The sequence below is a fragment of the Saimiri boliviensis genome, chromosome 11 (assembly GCF_048565385.1).
Source record: "Saimiri boliviensis isolate mSaiBol1 chromosome 11, mSaiBol1.pri, whole genome shotgun sequence".
NCBI lineage: Eukaryota > Metazoa > Chordata > Mammalia > Primates > Cebidae > Saimiri > Saimiri boliviensis.
The window spans coordinates 31,497,581-31,520,035 of record NC_133459.1 but is presented as its reverse complement, the minus strand read 5'-3'; the positions used below and the strand labels follow the sequence as shown (position 1 = coordinate 31,520,035).

The 22,455-nt window shown below is 43.1% G+C and overlaps 1 protein-coding gene across 2 annotated transcripts in view; it reads left to right on the top strand.

Annotated features, from left to right (window-relative positions):
- The window catches only part of YARS1 (tyrosyl-tRNA synthetase 1), a 42,496-nt gene that overhangs the window by 4,321 nt on the left and 15,720 nt on the right, over positions 1–22,455 (top strand). Inside the window, exons 2-5 of one of the 2 annotated variants that reach the window (XM_003937553.3) lie at positions 2,510–2,656; positions 2,801–2,976; positions 11,325–11,454; positions 19,195–19,275. In XM_003937553.3, coding sequence (XP_003937602.1) covers positions 2,510–2,656; positions 2,801–2,976; positions 11,325–11,454; positions 19,195–19,275 — 534 coding nt within the window. The remainder of the gene's footprint in view (positions 1–2,509; positions 2,657–2,800; positions 2,977–11,324; positions 11,455–19,194; positions 19,276–22,455) is intronic. The other variant, XM_074380465.1, reaches the window with a different exon arrangement.

Genomic DNA, 22,455 nt, shown 5'->3' with positions numbered 1-22,455 from the left:
GAAGCTAAGGTGGAGTCTGTCTGGCTCAAGAAGCTAACATAAAGCCTGAACAGCTTTTAATCTGAGAAAGAGTTGGTTTTAGCTGGCAAAAAGCAGGTTATCACAGTATGATGTGGCATGGAATTCAAATTGGAATGGGAGACTAGGAAATGAAGACCAAAAGAAGAGACAACTGTTTAAAGAAATTGGCTATGAAAGGAAGGAGAGTGACTTAGAGATATGTAAACCAGAAAGTATCTGAGGCCAGATGTGGTAGCTCATGCCTATAATCCCAGCACTTTGGGAGGCTGAGGCGGGTGGATTATTTGAGGTCAGGAGTTCGAGACCAGCCCAATTGACATGGTGAAACCCCATCTCTACTAAAAATACAAAAAATTAGCCAGGTGTGGTGGGGCACACCTGCAATCTCAGCTACTCTGGAGGCTGAGGCAAGAAAATGGCATGAACCCTGGAGGTGGAGGTTGCAGTGAGCAGAGATCACACAATTGTACTCCAGCCTGGGCGACAGAGTACTCTGTCTTGGGGGAAAAAAAAGGTATCTGAGACAAGTCTCAATCAATTTAGAGGTTTATTTTGCTAAAGTTAAAGACCATGGCATCTGACACAGTCTCAGGAAGTCCTGAGAACATGTGTTCAAGATGATTGGGTTACAGCTTGGTTTTATATGTTTTGGGGAGTTGGAAGTTACAGGCAAAAACATAAATCAGTACAATTAAGGTGTACATTGGTTTGCCCAGAGAGGAGATGGGGGTTCTAGTTTCTAGGTGGATTCAAAGATTTCCTGATTGACAATTGGTTGAAAGAGTTAAACTCTGCCTGAAGAGTTGAAGTCAGTTTGAATTAAGATAAGGAGGGTTAGGTGGCTAGGTGGTTCACACCTGTAAATCCCAGCACTTTGGAAGGCCAAGGTGGGTGGATCACAAGGTCAGGAGTTTGAGACCAAACTGCCCAACATGATGAAACCCGTCTCTACTTAAGATGCAAAAATTAGCTGGGCATGGCGGCACGTGCCTGTAGTCCTGGCTACTCAGGAAGCTGAGGTGGGAGAATCGCTTTAGGTTGCAGTGAGAGATCACACCACTGTACTCCAGCCTGGGCAACAGGGAGACTTGCCTCAAAAAAAAAAAGAAAAAAAAGATAAGGAGGGTTGTGGAAGTCAAGCTTCTTGTCTTGTAAATGAAGCCTCTAGGTAGTGGCTTCAGAGAGAATTGATGGTGAATGTCTGTTATCTGATCTTAAAAGGTGTCAGACTCTCCAGAAAAGATTTCATAAAGGTAGATTTCTCTACAGAATGCACATTTCCCCAAGAGACAAGTTTGTAGGGCCATTTAAAAATATGTCAAGAAATATCTTTTGGGGTAAAATACTTTGATTTCTTTCAGGGTCTGCTGTCTTTCATGTGGTGCTATAGCAGAATCAGGTTGGAATTTGGGATCTTACTGCTACAGAGAGTTTGTTTTGTCAGTCTTACTATCTGTATTTTAATGTTAATGCTGGTCTGCTGTATTTAAACTCCAGAGGATCACCAGGTGGGCTGGCTTATGCCTATAATCCCAGCACTTTGGGAGGCTGAGGCCGGAGGATCACTTGAGCCCAAGAGTTCAAGACCAGCCTAGGCAACATAGTGAGACTTCATCTCTACTAAACAGAAAAAACTAGCCAGGCATATATGTGCCTGTAGCCCCAGCTACTCAGCTGAGGTAGGAGGATTGCTTGAGCCTAGATGTTGAGGCTACAGTGAGTTGTGTTTGCCCAAGTGGACTCTAGCCAGGACAACAGAACAAAACCTTGTCTCAAAAAAAAAAAAAAAAAGAGCCAGTTGCAGTGGCACATACCTGTAATCCCAGCACTTTGGGAGGCTGAGGCAGGCAGATCACAAGGTCAGGAGTTGAAGACTAGCCTGGCCAACATGGTGAAACCCCTTGTCTACTTAAGATACAAAAATCAGCTGGGCGTGGTGGCAGATGCCTGTAATCCCAGCTACTTGGGAGGCTGAGGCAGGAAAATTGCTTGAACCTGGGAGGTGGAGGTTGAAGTGAGCCAAAACTGTGCCACTGCACTACAGCAGGGCAACAGAGTGAGACTCTGTCTCAAAAAAAAAAAAAAAAAAAGAATAAATATACTTCAAAGGGAGGAGGGTATAATGAGGCATGTCAGACCCTTCCTTTCTGTCTTGGCCTGAACTAGTTTTTTAGGTTTCTTTGGGATCCCACTGGCCAAAATGGGGGATCCATTCAGTCAGTTGGGGGTCTTAGAATTTAGTTTTGGTTTACAAGTAGCTGGAGGCAAAGTGCAGTTAGGGGCATGTCCCCATTCCCCAATATCAGGGGTGATACTAGCAGCAGTACCAACTTACATTGGCTCTCTGCACTCAGAGCATGGCTGGACCCCCTTGATGGCTCTGAGCCAGGATCTCCAGTGACACATGCTTTTGTTTTCCTTGTCACAGGGTAAAGGATGAGCAAGGTGGGGCACCGGCATTAAACCAACTCTTCTGCTTCCACAACAGGAGGTTCTCGGGGAAGAGAAGCTAAAGGAGATACTGAAGGAGCGGGAACTTAAAATTTACTGGGGAACGGCAACCACTGGCAAACCACATGTGGCTTACTTTGTGCCCATGTCAAAGATTGCAGACTTCCTGAAGGCAGGATGTGAGGTAAGAACTAATGCTATAAGCCCTTGGGGACTGACCCAAGGGAGACCCAAGAGAAACTTAACAAGGACAGGGTGGAGCTGGAGGAGAGAGGTTGGAGGGACTTGGACAAATTAACATTTTGGTGACCCCTTATTCCTTGTCCAGGTAACAATTCTGTTTGCGGACCTCCACGCATACCTGGATAACATGAAAGCCCCATGGGAACTTCTAGAACTCCGAGTTAGTTACTATGAGAATGTGATCAAAGCAATGCTGGAGAGCATTGGTGTACCCTTGGAGAAGCTCAAGTTCATCAAAGGCACTGATTACCAGCTCAGCAAGTAAGTGCTTGATCATCCCCCTTCCTTGTGGCTCTGGTGGTTCTAGCTAATTACAGGCCTGTGGAGTGCAGGCATTCTTTACGTTTAGATTAGAAGCTGTCTGGCATGACCCATTTAAAACTTTAAATTCTTTGTCTTTGTAATTCATCTATCAGAAGTGTACTGACTAGTAAGTGTCCTGTTTGCTGGAGATATGAACGTAACCATAACAACGTCCTTGGCCTTGTAGAACTTACAGGATATGGGAGTGTGATGGTGAATAATTCAGCCTCCCTTTCTCTTCTAGCCTTACCAAATAATAAAAGAAATGTGAAAGAAAAATATTTCTCACCGTCCTAACAATTATTATTGTTTATCTTTGTGAGTTTTGTTCATATTTGGAATGTTAGCATAGATATTTTGCATCCTAATGCCTAACTTACCATTTCTTAAGCAATTCCTGCATGCTGCCTCATTGTCTCCACAGTAAAAAATGTTTAAAACCTCAGATATGGATTTCTTTTCTTTTTTTTTTTTTTTGAGACGGAGTCTCGCTCTTGTTACCCAGGCTGGAGTGCAATGGCGCAATCTTGGCTCACCGCAACCTCTGCCTCCTGGGTTCAGGCAGTTCTCCTGCCTCAGCCTCCTGAGTAGCTGGGATTACAGGCACGCGCCACCATGCCCAGCTAATTTTTTGTATTTTTAGTAGAGACGGGGTTTCACCGTGTTGACCAGGATGGTCTCGATCTCTTGACCTCGTGATCCACCCGCCTCGGCCTCCCAAAGTGCTGGGATTACAGGCTTGAGCCACCGCGCCCGGCGGATTTCTAAGTACATATCACTCTACTAGTCACTTCTGCATTTAAACCCTTAGAACAATTTTTTAAAGTAAGCCTTATTTTGTCCTATTTCACAGATAAGGAAATTAATTCAAATTTAACTTTTCCAAGTTTATATATCTAGTAAGTAGATGAGTCAGGATGTGAACCCAGATCTCTTGCTTACTAGTAAATTTCTCTTTTTATTGTATCTAATATAATTTTCTTTACCGTTCCTCACTGTTGATACATTTAGGGCTTTAAAGAAAGCATGTAGGCTGGGCGGGGTGGCTCATGCATGTAATCTGAGCACTTTAGGAGGCCAAGCTGGGAGAATTGCTTGAGGCTAAGAGTTTAAGACCACCCTGGCCAATATAGCAAGTCCCCATCTCAAGAAAGAAAGAAAGAAAAAGGTAGGGGAAAGAGAAGAGAAAGGGAAAGAAAAGAAAAGAAAAATAGGACCAGGTGTGGTGGCTCACGCCTGTAATCCTAGTGCTTTGGAGGTGGGCGGATCACTAGAGGTCAGGAGTTTGAGACCAGCCTGGCCAACATGGCCAAACCCCGTCTCTACTAAAAATACAAAAAAATTAGCTGGGCGTGGTGGCACATGCCTGTAATGGCAGCTACTTGGGAGGCTGAAGCATGAGAATCACTTGAACCTGGGAGGTGAAGGTTGCAGTAAACCAAGAAGATACCACTGTACTCCAACCCTGGCAGTAGAATAAGACTCCGTCTCCAAAAAAAAAAAAAGAAATGAAATGAATAAATAAAGCATATAAACATCCTTATATAAACAGATCTTTGAATCTTCAGCCTTTGTAGAGTTCCTGAATTTTATTCATTTTTATATTTAATCTTTAAGGAGCCCCTGGTATATGATAAACACTGTTCTGGATACTGATTATGCAAAAGTGAAACAAAACAAAAGTCCTTATCCTAATGGGACTTACATTCTGGCAAAGAAATACAGACAGTAAATAATAAGTTATGTGTGTATCAGAAGGCAGTTTCTGAAACAATGCAGACAGGCCAGGGTGGAGAAAGTTTTCAGGAAATGGGGGGTTTCAATTTGAAAGAAATGGTTAGGGAAGCCCTCTCTACTAAAATGACGTTAGGCAGAAACCTGAAGATGGTGAGGGAATGAGTCTTGCAAGTACATATTGAATTCTTACTATGTGCCAGACATTAGTCTAGGACCTGGAGTTATACCTTGTGAAGAACACAGGCATAGTTTTTATTCTCCAAGAACTTAAGAGAATTTGGGATATGGGAAGGTGGGATAAATAAAGCTATCTTGCTTCAAAGTCACTTGGCATTTTTCTATATACAAAAATGACTTTAGGGCCAGGCATGGTGGCTCACACCTATAATCCCACACTTTGGGAGGCTGAGGCAGGTGGATCACCTAAGGTCAAAACCCCATCTCTACTAAAATTACAAAAATTAGCCAGGCATGGTGGTACACACCTGTAATCCCAGCTACTTGGGAAGCTGAGGCAGAATTATTTGAACCTGGGAGGCAGAGGTTGCAGTGAACCAAGATCATGCCACTGCACCCTAACCTGGCCAACAGAGTGAGACTCTGTCTCAAAGAAAGGAAAACAAAAAAGCGACTTTATAGGAAGATGGGTTTGTAGTGCACACTTGATATGCTCCTTCTGTTCCGTACACCGCAATGATAGAAAAAATATGAAAATAGGGCTGGGCTTGGTGGCTCATGCCTGTAATCCTAGCACTTTGGGAGGCTGAGGTGGGAGGATTGCATGAGACTAGCCTGGGCAACATAGTGAGACGCCCCCATCTCTAAAAAAAAAAATTTTTCTAATTAAAAAAATATATAAAATAACCACCCAGCACTTTGAGAGGCTGAGGCAGATAGGTCACTTGAGGCCAGAAGTCCGAGACCAGCCTGGCCAACATGGCGTTGTGTCTATTAAAAATACAAAAAGTGCCGGATGCGGTGGCTCAAGCCTGTAATCCCAGCACTTTGGGAGGCCGAGGCAGGTGGATCACGAGGTCAAGAAATTGAGACCATCCTGGTCAACATGGTGAAACCCCGTCTCTACTAAAAATACAAAAAATTAGCTGGGCATGGTGGTGCATGCCTGTAATCCCAGCTACTCAGGAGGCTGAGGCAGGAGCATTGCTTGACCCCAGGAGGTGGAGGTTGCGGTGAGCCGAGATCTCGCCATTGCACTCCAGCCTGGGTAACAAGAGTAAAACTCAGTCTAAAAAAAAAAAAAAAAAAAAAATAGCCAGGTGTGGTGGTGGATTCCTATAATCCCAGCTACTAGGAAAACTGAGGCACAAGAATCTCTTGAACCCGCTAGGCAGAGGTTGCAGTGAGCTGAGATCTTGCCACTGCACTGGGGTACAGAGTGAGATTCTGTTTCTAAATAAATAAAAATAATAACCAAGGGACAGAGAGGCAGTGAAACATGAACATATAAAATAAAAAGAATCATTTAGAAATCTTGGAAATGGAAATTTCAGTTATTAAAGGAAAAAAAAAAAACCTAGTCTTGGATAAATAGGATCAACTCTAGACCGAATATACTTGAAGAGAAAATTAGAGATTTGAACAGTAGTACTAAGAAATTTGCCCAAAATGTGGACCAGAAAGATGGACAAAAAATGTAATAGTGGTTGAGATATGGATAATGACTTTTGTTTCTAGCAGTCTGGCAGACTAGGTATTGAAGCCTGCTGAAAACAGCTAAAAATGCTGGATAAAATTTTTTATACTAAATGTAGCAATGTACAGACAATTTAATCAAGAATATTCAGTGATTAGAGTAAAAATGGGAATACAGAGATACTATAGTTCAGTTACGCTTAGATACTGTCAAAAATGTTAACGTATAACATCCCATTGTTTATAAGACTCATCTAGTTTTCAGAATGTTAAATGTTAAAAAAAATATGCATCTTAGAATCTACAAAATATACTATATGGAACACTGAACACTACTTGCACCTTGAGGATCATTGAATTGTATGTTCTTGAACTTTGGTTTTCTGGTCTCATAGAACACAAGAACAAAAAAAGAGAGAAAAAGGTCAGAAAATTAGAATACTAGGCCAGGAGGTCTAATATTTGAATATGTGTTTCAGAAAAGAGAAGAGAGAATCAAAGTGAAGGAAATAATGAAATAATTTAAGGATGAAATAATTCGTGAAAATAAGGACAATTAAAGGACATGAGTTTCAGATGGAAAGGGCCCATTAAGTGCCTAGCACAATGTGTAAAAGTAAATCCACATTAAAGTATATTTTCTTGATATTTTAAAACACTGAGGACATGGGCCGGGCGCGGTGGCTCAAGCCTGTAATCCCAGCACTTTGGGAGGCCGAGGCGGGTGGATCACAAGGTCAAGAGATCGAGACCATCCTGGTCAACATGGTGAAACCCCATCTCTACTAAAAATACAAAAAATTAGCTGGGCATGGTGGCGCGTGCCTGTAATCCCAGCTACTCAGGAGGCTGAGGCAGGAGAATTGCCTGAACCCAGGAGGTGGAGGTTGCGGTGAGCCGAGATCGCACCATTGCACTCCAGCCTGGATAACAAGAGCGAAACTCCGTCTCAAAAAACAAAACAAAACAAAAAAAAAACACTGAGGACAAAAAATACTCTACAAACTCCCAACGGGACAAAAGAAATTGGCCAGGTGTGGTGGCTCACACTTGTAATCCCAGTACTTTGGGAGGCCAAGGTGGGCAGATCACCTGAGGTCAGAAGTTCAAGACCAGCCTGGCTAACATGGCGAAACCCTGCCTCTACTAAAATACAAAAAATTTAGCCAGAAGTGGTGGCAAGCACCTGTAATCCCAGCTACTCCAATGGCTGAGGCTGGAGACTCGCTTTAACCAGGAGGCAGAGGTTGCAGCGAGCTGAGATCACACTTGCATTCCAACCTGGGTGATAAGAGCAAATCTCTGTCTCAAAAAAGAAGAAGAAATAACATAGAAATGTCAGCAATCAGAATAGCTTCACATTTCTTAAAAGGAGCACTAGGCTGGCAAGGTGGCTTACACCTGTAATCCCAACCATTTGGGAAGCCAAGGTGGAGGGATCACTTGAGGTTAGGAGTTCAAGACTAGCCTGGCCAACATGGTGAAACCCCGTCTCTACTAAAAATACAAAAAGTTCACCAGATGTGGTGACAGACACCTGTAATCCCAGCTGCTGAGGAGGCTAAGAGAGGAGAATCACTTGAACCCTGGAGGTGCACTCCAGCCTGGGCAACAGAGAGAGACAAGGAAGGAAGGACAGAAGGGAAGGAGGGAAGGGAGGGAACACATCTATAGTCCCAGCTACTAGGGAGGCTGAGGCAGGAGGATTGCTTGAGCCCAACATTCAGAAAGAGAAGGATTTTCAACCCCGAAATCTAGGTTGAAATTGCCTAGATTACCATGCAAGTATAGGTGTAAAATATCAGTTAAAAATTATTTTCATGTTTCTATTGGCCATTTGGATTTCCTCTTTTGTAAAGTGCCTGTGCAAGTGTTTTTGCCCATTTTTCTACTTTTTTGGATACCAAATTCTATGTCATTTATGTATGTGGGATTAGCCTGGGGATAGATAATTAACCAATGAAACAGAATGGAGAGTTAGGAAATAGATCCTCACAAACATGGAAACTTGACATGACAGAGCTGCCATTGCAGGCTAACAGAGAAAGAATAAACATTTAAAGCAAAAATGGTGTCGAAACAATTGATTATCAATACAGAAAAAAAATGATCCTTCCATTCTAAGTGGAATAAAGATTTAATTGTAAAGACCAAACTACAAAACACCTAAAAGACAGTATATGGTACAATCTCATAATCTTAGGGTAGGAAAAACAAGACATACCAAAAGCACAAATCACAGGAAAAGATTAATGAATTCCACTACATTAAAGTTAAGAACTTCAGTACACCAGAAGTAAAGTATAAAGACAGGCCGCAAACTGGAAGAAATGTATAACACATGTAACTAGCAAAGAATTAATATTCAGTCTTAAATTTCAGAAACTACAGAATCATTTGTTTAAAAAAAAAGAAAAAAGTCAATCCAGTAGAAAAAGTCTGGCATTACACAGAAGAAACCTGAATGACCAGTGTGCATAAGGAAAGCTACTAATCTCTTCATTTATTAGTCAAAGAAATGTAGATTAAAACCACAGTGAGAAAACATTTTGTACTCGCCAAATTGGCAAAAATTTAAAATAATGTCAAAATTAAAGAAAAAAATTGATAAAAGCGCAAATAGGCATCATCCCTAAAGTTCAAGATGCAAATCCCTGGTGATCCAGAAATTCTACTGCTAGGCATATATAGAGAAACTTCTATACCAAAATACACAAGAATATTTATAACACATTGTTTATAGTGATATAAATGTAATGTAATACTGGAAAGAAACACAGGTGTTAAGGATACTGGTTACTCTGAAGGAAGAAGTGGCAGAGTATTGTGGAGGACTGCTCAGGAGCTTCAGAAGTAATCCTTAGGTCCTTTTTCTTTATCATTTTTTAAATTTTTATTTTATTTTTGAGACGGAGTTTCAAAAACAAGAGTTTTCAGCTCTTGTTACCCAGGCTGGAGTGCAATGGCGCGATCTTGGCTCACCACAACCTCTGCTTCCTGGGTTCAAGCAATTCTCCTGCCTCAGCCTCCCGAGTAGCTGGGACTACAGGCACGCACCACCATGCCCAGCTAATTTTTGTATTTTTAGTAGAGACGGGGTTTCACCATGTTGACCAGGATGGTCTCGATCTCTTGACCTCGTGATCCACCCACCTCAGTCTCCCAAAGTGCTGAGATTATAGGCATGAGCCACCACGCCCAGCCTTAAGATTTTGTTTTTATTATTTTTTGAGGCAGAATCTCTGTCACTCAGGCTAAAGTGCAATGGCATGATCAGAGCTCACTACAGCCTCAAATTCATGGGCTCAAGCAATCCTCCTGCCTCAGCTTCTGGCAGCTGGGACTATAGGTGTGCTCCACTATGCCTGACTAGGTCCTTTTTTTTAAAACTGGGTGATAGGTATCCTATTCCTTGTCTTGTTCATTATTTCTCACATGTATTTCAGTTTATTTTTGTTTGTTTGTTTTTTGGAGACAACATCTCACTCTGTTGCCCAAGCACAATCTTGGCTCACTGCAACCTCCAGCCTGGACAACAGAGCAAGATCCTATCTCAAAAACCAACCAACCAACCAAAAAAAAAACAGAAATAGATTGGGAAATTTTGACATCAGTTGAAAAGACATTCCAGATGAAGAGACTAAAGGAGAATAGCAGATAAGCAGTATTTCAAGAGATAACAGCAGAACATTTTCCAGAAGTGAAGAAAAATAGTGATTAAAGCCCTCTTCAAAGGAAAGCAAGCCAGATACTGTAGCTCACACCTATAACCCCAGCACTTTGACAGGCAGAGGTAGGCAGATCACTTGAGCCTAGCAGTTCCAGACCATCCTGGGCAATATGGTGAAACCAAGTCTCTACAAAAAATAGAAAAATTAACCAGTTGCGGTGGCCCATGCCTATAGTTGCAGTTGCTCTAGAGGCTGAGGTGGGAGGATCACCTGAGCCCAGGAGATTGAGGCTGCAATGAGCTGTGATCACACCACTGCATGCCAGCCTAGGCGACAGAGTAAGACCCTGTCTCAAAAAATAATAATAATAAGATAAAAGGAAAACCATAAAAATAAAGTAATATTTTAGATGAGAGGATAGGTGTGTCACGTTTTAGAAGCTACCAGACAGTGCTGTATATGAATGGCCTGGTATAACTGGACTCGGGTTCAGCTGCCCAGCCACTTGAGAGCCAGATACAAGAGACAAGGGTTGGTAGGAAGAAAAGCAGGTTTAATCAGAGAGCCAACAAACCGAGAAGATGGTGGACCAGTGTTCTAAAGTACCATCTTAAATTCTGAATTTTGCCTTAATGTTTTTAAAGGGAAACTTTGTATGGGAGACCTGCAGGAGTGGTGCAGAACGCAGGGTCTGTGTGTCTGTTCTGATGGCTGTCTTGCATAATTGCTCGTTGGGAGGTATGGCTGGTGTTATCTTGACTTCAGCCTCATGATAACGCACTAATTGAGACTCCCTCTGAGCAGGAGGATTCTGCAATCTGGGCTCCATGCCTAGTTTGTTTCAAGATTAGCCTCTGGAACTTCTTTTTTTTTTTTTTTCCAGCTTTTATTTTAGATTCAAGGGGTGCATGTGCATGTTGTTACATGAGTAAATTACATGTCACAGGGGTTTGGTTTACAGACAATTTTGTCTCCCAGGTAATCAGCATAATACCTGATAGGTAGTTTTTGAATCCTCAACCTCCTCTCTGGAATTTCTTAAGCAAGAACATAATTAAGTAAGCATGTAATATTAGAAGGGGGGGGGGAAGAAGAACAAGAAAGTCAGTGATTAAAAAATATTTTTAAAATTGAGATCCAGGTTACACTAAGGTTAGGGAAGTAAATTAATGTGCTTTAGATTGCCCTAGGAAACTGAGGCCTAGGCCCAGGTTTACAGCTATCCCCTCTTCCCTTCCTCTTCAGAGAGTACACACTAGATGTGTACAGACTCTCCTCCGTGGTCACACAGCACGATTCCAAGAAGGCTGGAGCTGAGGTGGTAAAGCAGGTGGAGCACCCTTTGCTGAGTGGTCTCTTGTACCCCGGATTGCAGGTACTTAAGGGGAATGGAGTGGCCCGATGACCTTTTCTGCTCTGGTTTGATGACAGACATATCTCATTGTGCTTTGCTTTACTGCACTACGCAGATACTATTATTTACAAACTGAAGGTGTGTGGCAACCCTGTGTCCAGCAAGTCCACCAGCACCATTTTTCCAACAGCATGTGCTCACTTCGTGTCTCTGTGCCATATTTTGGTATTCTCACAATATTTCAACTTTTTCATTATCATATCTGTATGGTGATATGCCATCTGTGACCTTTGATGTTAATATTGTAGTTGTTTGGGGGCACCACACACTGTGCCCATATAAGACAATGAACTTAATAAATATTGTGTGTGTTCTGACTGCTCTACCATCCAGCCATTTCCTCGCTCTATTCTGGCCTCATTTCCTGAGACACAACAATATTGAAATTAGGCTAATTAATAACCCTACAATGGCCTCTAAGTGTTGAGGTGAAAAAGAGAGTCGCCCATCTCTCACTTTAAATCCACACTAGAAATGATTAAGCTTAGTGAGGAACGCCTGTCAAAAGCTGAGGGAGGCAGAAAGCTGGGCCTCTTGTACCAAACAGCCAAGTTGTGAATGCAAAAGGAAAATTCTTGAAGGAAATTCAAAGTGCTACTCCAGTGAACACCTGAAAAATAGAAAGTGCAACAGATGTAAGTTTCATTTATACTGATATAGAGAAAATTTTAGTGGTCTGGATAGATAGAAGATCAAACCAGCCACAATATTACCTTCAGCTAGGGCCTACTCCAGAGAAAGGCCCCAACTGTCTTCAGTTTTACAAAAGCTGAGAGAAGTGAGGGAGATGCAGAAGAAAAGTTTGAAGCTAGCAGAGATTGGTTGATGAGACTTAAAGGGGAAAAAGCTGTCTCCATAACCTAAAAGTGCAAGGTAAAGCAGCAAGCGCTGATTTAGAAGTTATAGCAGCCGGGCGCAGTGGCTCAAGCCTGTAATCCCAGCACTTTGGGAGGCCAAGGCGGGTGGATCACGAGGTCAAGAGATCGAGACCATCCTGGTCAACATGGTGAAACCCCGTCTCTACTAAAAATACAAAACATTAGCTGGGCATGGTGGCGCGTGCCTGTAGTCCCAGCTACTCAGGAGGTTGAGGCAGGAGAATTGCCTGAACCCAGGAGGCAGAGGTTGTGGTGAGCTGAGATCGCGCCATTGCAGTCCAGCCTAGGTAACAAGAACGAAACTCCATCTCAAAAAAAAAAAAAAAAAAAAGAAGTTATAGCAAGTTATCCAGAAGATGTACCTAAGATCATTGATGAAGGTGGCTACACTAAACAATGGATTTTCAAGGTAGATGAAAGGTGCAAAAAATTAGCTGGGCATGGTGGCGCGTGCCTGTAATCCCAGCTACCCTGGAGGCTGAGGCAGGAGAATTGCCTGAACCCAGGAGGCAGAGGTTTCGGTGAGCCGAGATCGCACTCCAGCCTGGGTAACAAGAGTGAAACTCCGTCTCAAAAAAAAAAAAAAAAAGAATTATGCTAAATAGACTGGGCGTGGTAGCTCACGCCTGTAATCCCAACACTTAAGAGAGGCCGAGGTGGGCGAATCACGAGGCCAGGGGTTTGAGACCAGCCTGGCCGACATAGTGAAACCCTGTCTGTACTAAAATACAAAAATTAGCTGGATATGGTTGCGCACATCTGTAATCTCAGCTACTTGGGAGGCTGAGGAGGAGAATCACTGGAACCCAGAAGGTGGAGGCTGCAGTGAGGCGAGAGTGCACCACTGCACTCCGGCCTGGATGACAGAGCAAGATTCCCTCTCAAAAAAACAAAACAAAACAGGAATTATGCTAAATGGGCCAAGACTGTGGCTCATGCCTATTCTCAGCACTTTGGGAGACTGAGGCTGGTGGATCATTTGAGGTCCAAAGTTTGAGACCAGCTTGGCAAACACGGTGAAATCCCGTCTCTACTAAAAATACAAAATTAGCTGAGCCTGGTGTCAGGTGCCTGTAATCCCAGCTACTGAGGAGGCTGAGGCAGGAGAATCACTTGAACCCAGGAGTTGGAGGTTGCAGTGAGCTGAGATTGTGCCATTGCACTCCAGCCTGGGGACAAGAGCGAGACTTTGTCTAAAAAAAAAAAAAGAATTATGTTAAATAGTCCAGGCATGCTGGCTCATGCCTGTAATCTCAGGACTTTGGGAGGCCGAGGCAAGCACATCTCTTGAGGCAAGGAGTTCAAGACGAGCCTGGCCAATGTGGCAAAACCCTGTCTCTACTAAAACTACAAAAAAAATAGCCCCAGGCACAGTGGCTCATGCCTGTAATCCCAGCACTTTGGGAGGCCAAGGTGGGAGGATCACTTGAGATCAGGAGTTCAAGACCAGCCTGGCCAATATAGTGAAACCCCATCTCTACTAAAAATACAAAAAATTAGCCAGGCATGGTAGTGGGTGCCTGTAGTCCCGGCTACTCAGGAGGCTGAGACAGGAGAATCATTTGAACCTGGGAGGCGGAGGTTATAGTGAGCAGAGATCATGCCACTGCACTCCAGCCTGAGTAACAGAGCGAGACTCCATCTCAAAAAGGAATTATGCTAAATCTACTCTGCGTGTGTTCTATAAATGGAACAAGAAAGCCTGGATAACAGCACATCTATTAACAGTATGATTTACTGAGCATTTTAAGCCCATTTTTGAGGACTACTGCTCAGAAAGAAAAATTCTTGTCAAAATATTACTGCTCATTAACAGTACACCTGGTCACCCAAGAGCTCTGATGGAGAGTTTCTGTAGAGCTTGAGATGTACAGGACTTAAATGTTTCCTTCATGCCTGCTAACACAACATCCATTCCACAGCCCATGGATCAAGGCGTGATTTTGACTTTCAAGGCTTATTATTTAAGAAATACATTTCAAAAGGCTGTAGCTGCCATAGATAGTGATTCCTCTGATGGACCTGGGCAAAGTAAATTGAAAACCTCTGAAAAGGATTTGGCATTTTAGGTGTTAATAAGAATATGCGTGATTCCAAGGTCAGGAGTTAGAGACCAGCCTGGCCAATATGATGAAACCCCGTCTCTACTAAAAATACAAAAATTAGCTGGGCAAAGTGGCAGGTGCCCATTATCCCAGCTAGTTGGGAGACTGAGGCAGGAGAATTGCTTGAACCTGGGAGGCGGAGGTTGCAGTGAGCTGAGATTGTGCCACTGCGCTCTAGCCTGACCAACAGAACAAGACTCCATTAAAAAAAAAAAAAAAAAAAAAAAGAATATTTGTGATTCATGGGAGGAAGTAAAAATACCCATATTAAATCCATAGTAACAGGAGTTTGGAAGAAGTGGATGCCAGCTGTCATGGGTGACTTTGAGGGGTTCAGGACTTCAGTGAAGGAAGTCACTGCAGATGGGGTGAAAATAACAAGAGAACTACAATTAGAAGTGGAGCCTGAAGATGGGACTGAATTGCTACAATCTCATGAATTTTGAACAGATGAGGAGTTGCTTCTTATGGATGAGCAGAGTGATTTCTTGAAATGGAAACTACTGGTGAGGATTCTGTGAACATTGTTGAAATGGCAACAAAGGATTTTGAATATTACATAAACTTAGTTGATAAAACAGCAGCAGAGTGAGAGGATGGACTCCAGTACTGAAAGAAGTTCTACTGTGGACAAAATACTATCAAACAGCATTGCATGCTGCAGATAAATCTTTCATGAAAGGAAGAGTCAATTGATGTGGCAAACTTCATTGTTGTCTTATTTTAAGGAATTGCCACAGCCACTGCAGCCTTCAGCAACCACCACCCCGATCAGTCAGCAGCCATCAGAAATGGAGGCAAGACCCTCCACCAGCAAGAAGATTATGGCTTACTGAAGGCTTAGCTGACCTTTAGCATTTTTAGCTATACCTTAACCAAATTAAAGTATGGACATTGTTTTTATAGACATAATGCTATTGCACACTTAACACACTACAGTATAGTGTAAGCACAACTTTTATATGCACCAAGAAACAAAAAAATCCAAATGACTCACTTTATTGTAGCTGTCTGGAACTGAACCCACAGTATCTCTGGGGTATGCCTGTACTGTACACAAACCTCTCTCTTCTGGCACCAGTTAAATATATACATTTGCTTTTCCTTCTCCAACCTATAGGCCTTTCTGTGTGTCTCTCTTCCCCCCACCCCCACCTTCCTGGGATGCTTTTTTATCTCTTCAATTATAATTCTGTCTCTACCTATCTGTCCTTTAAGACATTGTTCATCTCATACATCTTTATGTAAATCATAATCCTTTTAACCATAATCTTAATAAAGGAAATAAACTTCAGAGTGATGCATAAGAATAAATTTAGGCATAATCCTATTTCTGTTAAACAAAACAAAATAACTTGTTTAACAGAAACATCCTTCTGTTTGCTTTGTGTGCAGGTATATTTGTATGAGCAAGGAGGATAGAAAAATACAAACCAAGCTATTGATACTGGTTACCTTGTGAAGGCAGGATGAAAATATGGCTAGACTTAACTTTTTCTTTATATGTCTGTACAATTTTTTGTTTGTTTGTTTGTTTTGTTTTGTTTTGTTTTGAGACAGAGTTTCGCTCTTGTTACCCAGGCTGGAGTGCAATGGCGCAATCTCGGCTCACCACAACCTCCGCCTCCCGGGTTCAGGCAATTCTCCTGCCTCAGCCTCCTGAGCAGCTGGGAATACAGGCACGCGCCACCATGCCCAGCTAATTTTTGCATTTTTTTAGTAGAGATGGGGTTTCACCATTTTGACCAGGATGGTCTCGATCTCTTGACCTCGTGATTCACCCGCCTCGGCCTCCCAAAGTGCTGGGATTACAGGCGTGAGCCACCACGCCCGGCCACAATTTTTTTAAATTAAATTTTTTATAGTGACAGGGTCTCATGATGTTGCCTAGGCTATTCTTGAACTCCTGGCCTCAAGTGATCCTCCTGCCTTAGTCTCCCAAAGTGCTGAAATTGCAGGCATGAGCCAATACACCTAGCCCTCGACAATGTTTGATATAAGAAAATAAAGTTTTCCCTTGTCACTTCAAAGAGATATTTTCCAAGGTTAAACCTGGAGCTGGGCCCAGTGGCTGGCACCTGTAATCCCAGCACTTCAGGAGGCCAAGACCAGCCTGACTGACATGGTGAAACCCCATCTCTACCAAAAAATAGAAAAATTAAGCCAGGTGTGCTGCGTGTACCTGTAGTCCCAGCTACTTGTGAGGCTGAGGTGGGAGAATCACTTGAACCCAGGGAGTGGAGGTTGCAGTGAGCTGAGATCACACCATTGCCTTCCAGCCTGGGTGACAGAGTGAAACCCTATCTATCTGTTTCTCTGTCTATCTATCTATCAATAAATCCCAGAGACATGCTAGTTCTGCACTGTTGGCTGCGCACCGTGGTTTATGCCTATAATCCCAGGTACTTGGGAGGCTAAGGCAGGAGGATCACTTGAGGCCAGGAGTTCAAGACCAGCCTAGGCAACATAGCAAGACTCCACTCCATCTCTTTTATTCTGTGTGTATGAGACTCCATGTCTTAAAATAAAAAAAATGATAAAATAAAACTAGGTCCATACCATCTAATGTGGTCCTGGTCATACGTGGCTATTAAATAAAATGGAAATTTTTATTCTCCAGTCACATTGGCTGTATATCAAGTTCTTGGTTAGCTACTGTATTGGACAGCACAGACATATAACATATTCATCACCACATGTTCTCTTGGATAATACTGTTCTAGATTGTTCCTGCTTGTTCATTCAGCCTTTTCTTCCTCTTCCCTTCAGCCAATCATGTACTAAATTTTATCAGTTCTACTTCTTAAAAATGTCTTAAATTCACTCTTGCTCTGCATCCTCATTGTCTTTTGTTGATCATTTCCCACCTAGACTTTCATAATAGACTTTGAGCCACTCACTTTGTCTCCAACCCATGGGTCTCCAGTCTCTACCCTGCCCTGTTACTGGTGTGCTCTTCCTACAGTGCTGGTCATATTTCTCCCCTCCTTAAAACCTTTCACTGGCCAAGATAACACTAGACACCGTAGGATGACATTTCCTTACTTTTCTAACCTCATCAGTCACTACTTCCCACATCCCTGGAAGTTTGTACTTTTGCAGACTGAACCACTCAGAATTTTCCTAAACCCTTCACACCTCTGTGTCTTCTCACATTCTGTTTCCTCTGCATGGTGTAAAACATCTATATGTTCTTAAAACCAAGCCCAGCCCATCTTATTCTAGGAAGCCTTCCCCACATCCATCTTATTAGAGATAATTTTTTCTTTTATGTCAACACTGTTCCTTATATGAACATCTAGGTTAGCCCTTAGCAGCTGAGTTGAAATGATCTGTTTACATGTCTCTCCCCAGCTGGATAACTGGGCTTCTTGAAGGGAGAGTCTGGGTCTCATTTATCTCAGAGCTGGCACCAGGCCTGGCATGTCATAAGTGGCAGTCACCGTTGTATTTATTTTTTGAGACAGGGCCTTGCTCTGTCTCCCAGGCTAGAGTGCAGTAGCATGATCATGGCTTACTGCAGCTACGACCTCTCTGGGCTTAGGTGATCGTCCCACCTCAGCCTTCCGAGTAGCTGAGACTATAAATGTGCACTGTCACGCTTAATTTTTGTTTGTTTGTTGTCTTTGTTGAGACATCTCAGCTCAAGTAACCTGCCCACCTCAGCCCAAAATGCTGGGATTACAGGTGTGAGCCACTGCACCTGGACAGTCACTATTTTCTAGTTCAGGCTTACCTTTTTCCTGAGTGCTTACAGGACTTCTTTATACTATTTATATGTCATTTGTCATAGGCCATCTTATTCAGTAGGATGCCTTTGGCATGACTATAGTTTCTTTCCTTCTCTCCCTCACTGTAGGATTCTGCATATCCTGAGGGCCTCTACTCTTATTTTTTTAATCCCATGACATCCATATGGAGTAATATTTGCCTCATGCACTCAGCAACTGTCTTTGTAGCTCTCAAGGAGGCTGACTGCTATTTATTTTCTTCCTGGCTTTGCCTTTTTTCTTTTGGAGATGGAATCTTGCTCTGTTGCCCAGGCCGGAGTTCAATGGCATAATCTCGGCTCACTGCAACCTCTACCTCCTGGGTTCAAGCAATTCTCCTGCCTCAGCCTCCCGAGTAGCTGGGACTACAGATGCCTACCACTACACCCAGCTAAGTTTTGTATTTTTAGTAGAGACAGGGTTTCACCATATTGGCCAGGCTGGTCTCAAACTCTCCTAACCTTGTGATCTGCCTGCCTTGGCCTCCCAACGTACTGGGATTACAGGTGCGAGCCACCGTGCCTGGCCCCTGGCTTTACCTTCTGAAAAATCTAGTCATTTTCTAAAGTTTCTGATTTCTTTGACCTATATAGAAAAAATAAAGTAGATGTTTAGGTTGGGCATGGTGGCTCACGCCTGTAATCCCAGCACTTCAGGAGGCCGAGGTGGGTGGATCACCTGAGCTCAGAAGGTCAAGATCAGCCTGGGCAACATGGCGAAACGCTGTCTCTACTTAAAATACAAAAAATTAGCCGGGCGTGGTGGTACATGCCTGTAATCCCAGCTACTTGGGAGGCTGAGGCAGGAGAAATGCTTCAACCCAAGAGACAGAGGTGGCAGCGAGCTGAGATCATGCCATTGCTCTCCAGCCTGGGTGATGGTGACAGAGTGAGACTCTGTCTCCATAAAATAAAATAAATGGTGATCTTCACATGTTTCGTTCCACAGGCTTTGGATGAAGAGTATTTAAAAGTAGATGCTCAATTTGGAGGCATTGATCAGAGAAAGATTTTTACCTTTGCAGAGAAGGTGAGTATCCACTTTCCTGTCTTTTTTCTCTTGCGCCTCAGAGGTATGCGACTGTAGTTTATTGAACAATGATGTGTCAGTCCCATTAGTCACGGTGTATGGTAGATATACTCCTTGTTTTGCAGATGAGAAAACTAGGCTAGAAATTTAAGAAAGTTGTCCAATATCACACAGTTAGTAACCGAGCAGTAATTATTAGTACCCAGATATTTCAAACTCCAAAGCCCATGTGCCTGGTGACCACCAGGAAGCTGCTCCCACAACTGTTGGATTTGTTTCTTTCCTAGTAGCCCAGTTTCCAAGGAGAGGCATTACCATTGGAACTACTGTCCAACTGGTAATGGAACCAAACTGTGAGGAACCAAATCCTCACAGAGCATTTGGTTCGCATTTCTCTGCATCTTTTTCTTTTTCTTGTCTTTTTTTGTTGCGCAGGCCAGAGTGCAGTAGTGCGGTCACAGCTCATCACAGCCTCCACAGCCTGGGCTAAAGCAATTCTCCCACCTCAGCCTCCCAAGTAGCGGGACCACAGGTGCATACCACAACACTCAGCTAGTTTTAAAATTATTTGTAGAGATGAGGCCTCCCTGTGTTGCCCAGGCAGGTCTTAAACCCCTGGGTTCAAGCAGTCCTCCTGCCTTGGCCTCCCAAAGTGCTGGGATTACAGGCACAACTCACCGTGCCCGGCTTAGTTTTGTTTTGTTTTGTTTGTTTTTGTTGTTGTTGTTTGTTTTTTTGAGATGGAGTTTTGCTCTTGTTACCCAGGCTGGAGTGCAATGGCACGATCTTGGCTCACTGCAACCTCTGCCTCCTGGGTTCAAGGGACTCTCCTGCCTCAGCCTCCTGACTAGCTGGGACTACAGGCATATGCCACCATGCCCAGCTAATTTTTGTATTTTAGTAGAGATGGGGTTTCATTATGTTGGCCAGGATGGTCTCAGTCTCTTGACCTTGTGATCTGCCTGCCTCAGCCTTCCAAAGTGCTGGGAATACAGGTGTGAGCCACTGCACCTGGCCCAGCTTAGTTTTTTGATATATTTAATGAATGCAGAAATATATATATATATATATATATATATATATATATATATATTTTTTTTTTTTTTTTTTTTTTTTTTTTTTTTTGAGACGTAATTGTACTCTTGTTGCACTGGCTGGAGTGCAATGGCTCAATCTCAACTCACTGCAACCTCTGCCTCCCAGGTTCAAGCGATTCTCCTGCCTTAGCCTCCTGAGTAGCTGGGATTACAGGCCCATGCCTGGCTAATTTTTGTGTTTTTAGTAGGGATGGGGTTTCACCATGTTGGCCAGGCTGATCTCGAACTTCTGACCTTCCACTCACCTTGGCCACCCAAAGCACTGGGATTATAGGCGTGAGCCACTGCTCCCAGCCTATAGTTGTTTTTTAAAGTCACTTTTCATCTATATCTACCCCTACTTCCCCTTTCTGATACTTTTGATTCTTGTCTGCAGTTCTGTGCTTCTGTGTGAGTTCCTTTTCCTGCAGCCTAAAGAGCCCTCGCTTAGTATTTTGTGTTTGTAGTGTAGTCTTTGTAGTTATTTCAGTAATGAGTTCTTTCAGCTTTCATCTGAAAGCATCCTTCTGTTTCTTTTAATGGGTGTGAAATTTGAATTTTGCAATTATTTTTCTTTTAGCCCTTTTTTTTTTTTTTTTTTTTGACAGAGTCATTGCTCTGTCACCCAGGCTGGAGTGCAGTGGTATGATCTCAGATCACTGCAACCTCCACCTCCCGATTCATGCGATTCTCCTGCCTCAGCCTCCCGAGTAGCTGGGATTACAGGCATGTGCCACCACACCCAGCGAATTTTTTTTTTTTTGATTTTTAGTAGAGTCAGGGTTTCACCATGTTAGCCAGGGTGGTCTCGATCTCCTGATCTCATGATCCACCTGCCTCGGCCTTCCAAACTGCTGGTATTATAGGCATGAGCCACCACGCTCAACCTCTTTTAGCACTTTTAAAGAATCATTGCATTGCCTTCTGGCTTCCACAGTTTCCACTGAAAAGTCACTTTTAAGTGTTATTGTTTCTCCTTTACAGACAATGTCTTTTTCTCTGATGCTTTTAAGACTTTTTTCTTTGTCTCTGATTTTCAGCAATTTGTCTATGACGTTTTTGTTGTTGGTGGTTTCTTTGAAATAGGGTCTTGCTTGCACTGCCTAGGCTGGAGCAATCTTGGCTCACTGCAGCTTTAACTTCCTGGGCTCAGATGATCCTCCCACCTCAGCCTCCCAAGTAGCTGGGACTAAAGGGATGTGCCACCATGCCGCCTAGCTAATTGTTTTTTTGGAGATGGAGTTTCACCATGTTGTGGCCAGGCTGATCTCAAACTCCTGAGCTTAAATGATTCGACTGCCTTGGCCTCCCAAATTGCAGGGATTACACGTGTGAACTTCTGTGCCTGACCACCTATGATGTTTTCAACTATAATTTTCTTTTCCTTTTCTTTTTCTTTTTTTTGAGACAGAGTCTTATTCTGTCGCCCAGGCTGGGGTGCAATGGTGCAATCTTGGCTCACTGCAACCTCTACCTCCCAGCTTCAAATGATTCTCCTGTCTCAGCCTCCTGAGTAACTGGGATTGCAGGTGCCCGCCACCACGCCCAGCTGATTTTTGTATTTTTAGTAGAAACGGGGTTTTATTGTTTTGGCCAGGCTGGTCTCAAACTCCTGACCTCATGATCCTCCTGCCTCGGCCTCCCAAAGTGCTGGGATTACAGGCATGAGCCACTATGCCTGGCCTCAGCTTTAGTTTTCTTTGTATTTATTCTGCTTAGATTTCGCTGAGCTTCTTGAATCGGTGGATTTGTTTTCATCAAATTTGGGAAATTCTCAGCTGTGATTTCCTCAAATACTGCTTCGCTCTTGTTCTCTTTCTCCTCTCAGAGTTTAGCTACACGTGGGTTAAAAATCTCATGTCTCATATTCTGTTCTATTGTTTTCCTTTCTTTGTTCCCTCTGTGCTTTAGTTTGGATATTTTTTATATTGACTTTTCTTCAAGTTTATTAATCCTGTCTTCTGTTAAATCCAGTATTAGCCAGGCACGGTGGCTCACATCTGTAATTTCAGCACTTTGGGAGGCTGAAGTGGGCAGATCATGAGGTCAGGAGTTCCAGACCAGCCTGACCAACATGGTGAAACCCCATCTCTACTAAAAATAT